The sequence below is a fragment of the Rhinolophus sinicus genome, chromosome 2 (assembly GCF_057876585.1).
Source record: "Rhinolophus sinicus isolate RSI-liver-muscle chromosome 2, RSI-T2T, whole genome shotgun sequence".
Taxonomy (NCBI): domain Eukaryota; kingdom Metazoa; phylum Chordata; class Mammalia; order Chiroptera; family Rhinolophidae; genus Rhinolophus; species Rhinolophus sinicus.
In genome coordinates, this window is record NC_142502.1 from 109,225,249 (window position 1) to 109,230,565 (window position 5,317).

The window sequence follows — 5,317 nt, forward strand, 5'->3', positions numbered from 1 at the left end:
ACTTTCAATAAATGCTTTTTTTAATGGGTGTTTTGGCAATGTCCTGAGAGTGGGGATAGGGAAGTGATTCGTCTGGAATGGTAGGAGGATCAAGAGTGACTGAGTGAATTCCCTGAAGGTGCCCAGCTCATGCCCTGCTCGTCCCCGTCCAGATCTCAGGAGCGGGGAGTGAGCAGAGCCTGTAGGTATCTCTGAGATCATAGTAGTGAGGAGGATCCGGGAGTGAAGGGGGGCAAACAGAGGCCCTGTGGCGTGAGGGTGAGTGTGTGATCGTTTTAGGGTTGGACGGTGGGAGTCAGCCTTTGATTGTTGGCTTTGGAATGTTCTCCAGTCGTGGTGGATTCAGTTTGCAGTTCCCAGGACAGGATAGGTAGAGTGATAGAGAGCTCAAGACCCGGGAATCTAAAGGTCTTTGTAAAGGAGGTTTTATAACAACGTTTTGTGAGGCTGGAAGACACTTAGGAATTCTTTCCACTCATCTCATTTGGTAAACCAGAAAGCCAATATCTAAAATGGTGGACAGACTTGCCCAAGGTAATGTAGGAAGTGGCTCCCATCAGTGGGACCGATCCAGGGTTATTTATCCTATGTCTTCTCAAGTCATGCTTCACGCATCCTGCCAGGATAGTGTGACCAGGCTGCTCACTCCCCACCAGCTCTGAATGTCCTCTCCTGGGCGGCCCTGCTCTCAGGAAGAAACCTGACTGATGAGGGCTCTTAAAAGCAGCAGGAGAAGACCACCAAGCATCAAAGGTCTTTAAGCCATTGAGGCCCAAGGCTGCATGCTGGTCAGTCATAAGCCAGGACAGGAAGTGGCGGGTTGTTGATCAGGGAAAAATTCTCAACAGAGAAGGACCATCCCATATTTGGACGAAGGAGGGCAAATGGATTGGCTGACAGGAGAAGCACTTGATCAGAAAGTATTTTTGTTTTTTGACTCACTCCAGCGAAAGTGAAAGAAAATCCACGAGACCATGCAAGAACAAAGAGCACCAGAAAACTAGACACAGGCAGGGGATTTCCAGCTCAGCCTCTTGTATATAAGCGGCGCAGTCTTCTCCTCAGCCTCTGTTTTCTTGGGCTCTGGTTCCTGCTGCTCCCGTCAGTGCAGAGATGGCTTCTTCCCTCTGTGTAAGTTGGGATTTGACAATAGGGGTAGGGAGAGGGAAAGCACCTCGAAGGGATGGGGATATCAGGAATGGATGAGGGACATGCCCAGGGAGACATGGTGGCTGGGAAGGCTTCTTGAGGGGATGAGATAGGCATTGGTATCTACAGAATGTGAGGGAAGGTTCTGTGAAGAGAAGCTGGGCATTTGGCTCCTGAGTTCTCTTTTGGGTCAGATCTTGGACCGGCTGTCGTGAGGGATCAATGGTAAGAAGTGGGAGTATGCTTTGTGCTCAGCGGGGCTGGCAAGACTTGGAACGATGGAAATGTTGGCATAAGCCTTTTTCCTTATCCTGTTTAGGGGCTCGTGGCTTAAACTTGAACTTCCTTCTCCTCCCAGCAGGGACGTTCACACAACTCATTTATCCTGAGTTGTTCATGACCTGACACATTACCTTATATAAGAATATAAACACTATGAAGAGAACCTGGAATGAAGGCAATGCTTAGCACAGGAGTGACAGTCCAGTGAAGAAATGTCTGTGACATGTAAATTGGGAAGATGTTTGAATGGAGCATGAGGGAGGTCCTGCCAGGCTTTCAAGCGACAACATAGGGGTTAGCTTCCCCATTTTCAGATTACTGAAGTAAGATTTAGATAGAGTCCTTACCTTCTGTGAGTGAGGCCTGTTTTAATTAAATGAAATACGAAATCATATTCTACAATAGATAGATACAAAAACAGGGGAAATACAGAAGAACAAGTAACATTGAACAGTGTCGCTGTACTATGTATTAGGTTGGTGCAAAAGTAATTGCGGTTTTTGCAAATTTTTAAAAAAATTTAAACCACTATTACTTTTGCACTAACCTAATAAGTTATTATTATAAAGCAGTGAGATATTAAAAGAGAAACAAACAGTACAGAGAACATGTTTGCTTGTAACATGGTCATGGAGGGCAGTCCCGTGAGTTTCCCCTTAGGTGCCAAATCTTGGAAATTCTCTTTGGGAGTTAGTTTTAGAATCTGGTGTACACCTTTGGATACTCTGTAATTGTATTTATTTTTTGACATTTGACAAAGTTTATCTGGGTAGGAGGCAGGTAAATATGGTGGGAAATTATTAATGACGTTTTTGGGAAGAATGAGAGGTATGGTTATAAGGAATAAGACTGCCTTTCTTGTTTGTGTTATAACCTGGAAATTCAAAAAGAGAAGCTCCAAGAGAGGGAGGGACACAGCTGGTTATAAATCAGCCAGAGGACCAGACAGGCAGTGAAGGGCAGGAGAAACTAAGGAGGGGGAACGAGGGGTATGCAATTGGGCAGACATTCCTGATGACTGTCTCTTGGCCCTCATTGTCCAGGTGAATGTCCATTCTCAGGAATGGGGACCAATGACCTTCACTGCCAACTCTCATGACAGAGTAAGGAAGATCAGTGAACACGTGCGGTCTCAGACCAAGGTTCCTGTGCAGGACCAGGTCCTTCTGCTGGGCTCGAAGACCCTGAACCCCCAGAGAAAGCTATCATCTTACGGCATTGACAAGGAGACCACCATCCACCTCACCCTGAAGGTGGTGAGGCCCAGTGATGAGGAGCTGCCCCTGTTTCTGGTGGAGTCAGGTGATGAGGGGCAGAGGCACCTCCTCCAGGTGCGAAGGTCCAGTTCAGTGCCCGAGGTGAAAAAGATGATTGAGACCAAAACTGCTGTAACCCCTGAGAAACAGATTGTGACTTGCAATGGAAAGAGACTGGAAGATGGGAAGATCATGGGAGATTATAACATCAGAAGGGGCCATTTACTCTTCTTGACATACCACTGCATTGGAGGGTGACCAACCTAGGGATGGGGTGATCTCTGGAGCAAAGGAGCTTATTTCCTTTTCACTTTTACTCACCAACCACAACCTTTGATGATTCCTCAATATTAGTGAGAAAGAGGTAAATAGAAAGAGTAGATTTAGAGTGGGGAGTCAGACTGCAGAATACTTTTTAACTCTATGATTCTTTATTCTAACATAATTGATTAAGTGGCAGGATTGTGTATATTACTGAAAACAGAAAATAAAAATTTAAGGCACATTAGAGATAGCATTCAAAGCCAGCTTGCAATTCAGTCCTTCCTTGCTTCCCTCTGACATATAGAAAAACTCCTATTTCCTTGCTTATCCGACAACATAGGAAGTTTTAGGCTGGGATCCATGTTCTACTAATTTCTGTGTTTCCATCTATGTGTAAACCAGTGCTTCATCTATCATATCACATGGTAATTGTTGAACCAAATTGAATTTCTCCTTATAGAGAACAAGGGAACGGTTTACTATGAAGTGAATTAATTACATGATTACAATCTAGTCAATAAAGAATTTAGAAATTCAATTAAACTACTTTCCCTCGCCTTATTTAAAGCTGGTTGGTATGAAATGAAACCTGGCACCGTGCCCCCTCTTTCTTGTCCCATACCCAGTGAAAAGTGTTATTATTTATGGGGATTATGGTGGGCATGGAAATATATTTTCCTTGGGAATCTAGAGATTTTGTGTCTGTAGTGGGGGATTCTTGGGGGCAGACTGCTTCAGAAGAGAAAGGACTTTCTGAAAGGTGGGGGATTGTGGACCAGTGTCTGTCCTGCCTGCCTTAGGGCCTGGCAGGTCTTCTGCTGGTTGGGGGCATCTGTTTGGGTGAGGGAGGTGGGGCTTGGTGTCTGGATTGACCCCAACACTCTGCCCAGATTCTGGCTGATAGAGCTTTTTCCTTTCTGCTTCCTTTAGCACCGGGTTCTTTCTTGGGAACTCGAGTCGCTTTCTCCATCTTACTCCCTTCAATTACTTCTGTGTCTTACTGTCCCTCTCTCATGTCCCCTTACTGGTCACATACACGTTTTTCTCACAAGCTGACAGATGTCCACCTTCTTCTTCACTAGTCTAGTCCCTTCTTATCTTTAAAACTTGCCCAAGAACCACCTCCTTGAAGAAGAGTTTCCCAGCTGAACCCCACCCAGCACAAAGCACACGGATGGGCGTTCCTGCTTAAACTCATGGGTCAAGTGCTCTGCGGTGGGCCCAAGTCAGTCATCTGACTAGGTGGCCATTAGGTTGGGACGATTTCCCGATATCAGAGACCGTGGCTCCTTTTCCTGGATGGGGTCTCCTGTAAGGTAGAGTTCAAGATTTCCTTGTCAATTTGGGAGACTGCTGGTGGCAGACACCGTGGAGACACAAGAACAGGCAGCCGGCTGTCAGGTGGGGACCCACGCGTGTCCACCGCTTTCCTCTGGTCCCCGCTGGACCGCATGCCCCATACGGCGCGGGCCACCGCACCATAGGAGGCCAGGACGACCGCGGACCGCACCAAGCGGATGAGCACGCGGTGGCGATCATGCAGCGCTCGCTCGCGTCTCGGCAGCCGCCGCCGCCACAGGCCCGCTCGCCGACGAAGTGATGCCCCTGGCGGGCGAGCCCAGCGCCAGCGCCAGCGCCGCCAGACGTGCCGTTTGCGCCGCAGAGTCGGTGAGGCCGCGGAGCCGGGAGGCGCGGGCCAGCGCGCCCCAGAGCTGCGTCGAGGCGCGGCCGGGTCGCGCTGCGGGCGGCACTCGGCTGTGGCGCCACCCAGCGCCGGCTCCCGCAGGACGCACGGCGCCGAGCCCGGCGCCAGCGACGCGCCCCGCTGGGCCTCGCACCGCAGGGCCGGGGCCGCGCAGCGTGGCCAGCAGCGGCGCGCCGCTTTCAAGGTGAAGCCGCCTCGGCCAGGGCCAGGTGGCAGCGGAAGTGGTGCGGCGGCCTGTGCGGGCGCGGGTGGCGCCCCGCCGGCAGCCCCAGGGCCCAGCTGTCAGTCAGAGTCGGCAGATAGCACAGGACAAGGACAAAGAGGACCGGCTGCAGGGAGGGCCAGTCAGAGAAGCCCAGCAGGAGGAAGCGCTCCTCTGTGCTGTTTGGCCTAAAGGAGGAAACCTCCCAGAATGTTTGGAAGGACGAAATATAAAAGGGTGACATTACTCCTTACAAGCAAAGGAAAACCCGGGCATGTGGAGTGTGTGGGGGAAGGGATGGAAGTCCGCACAACACTCAGCTGTCGACTGTAATCTCGTTTACAAATCTAGATCCTTAGTTTAGGGAGATAGCCAGATATTCGTATACTTCAGTGGCTGTATGTAACAGATTCTGTGAGGAAGGTAGTAGAATCTCCATCTTATAGGTGTACGAACTTG

General features: G+C 49.6%; 1 protein-coding gene across 1 annotated transcript; it reads left to right on the forward strand.

Annotated features, from left to right (window-relative positions):
• The first annotated feature begins 971 nt into the window (after positions 1 to 971).
• On the forward strand, positions 972 to 3,494 carry UBD (ubiquitin like modifier D). The gene is made up of 2 exons (XM_074332589.2): positions 972 to 1,131; positions 2,475 to 3,494. Exons 1-2 carry the CDS (start codon positions 1,114 to 1,116, stop codon positions 2,943 to 2,945), a joined length of 489 nt encoding a protein of 162 aa, XP_074188690.1. The 5' UTR covers positions 972 to 1,113; the 3' UTR covers positions 2,946 to 3,494.
• The last annotated feature ends 1,823 nt before the right edge of the window (positions 3,495 to 5,317 follow it).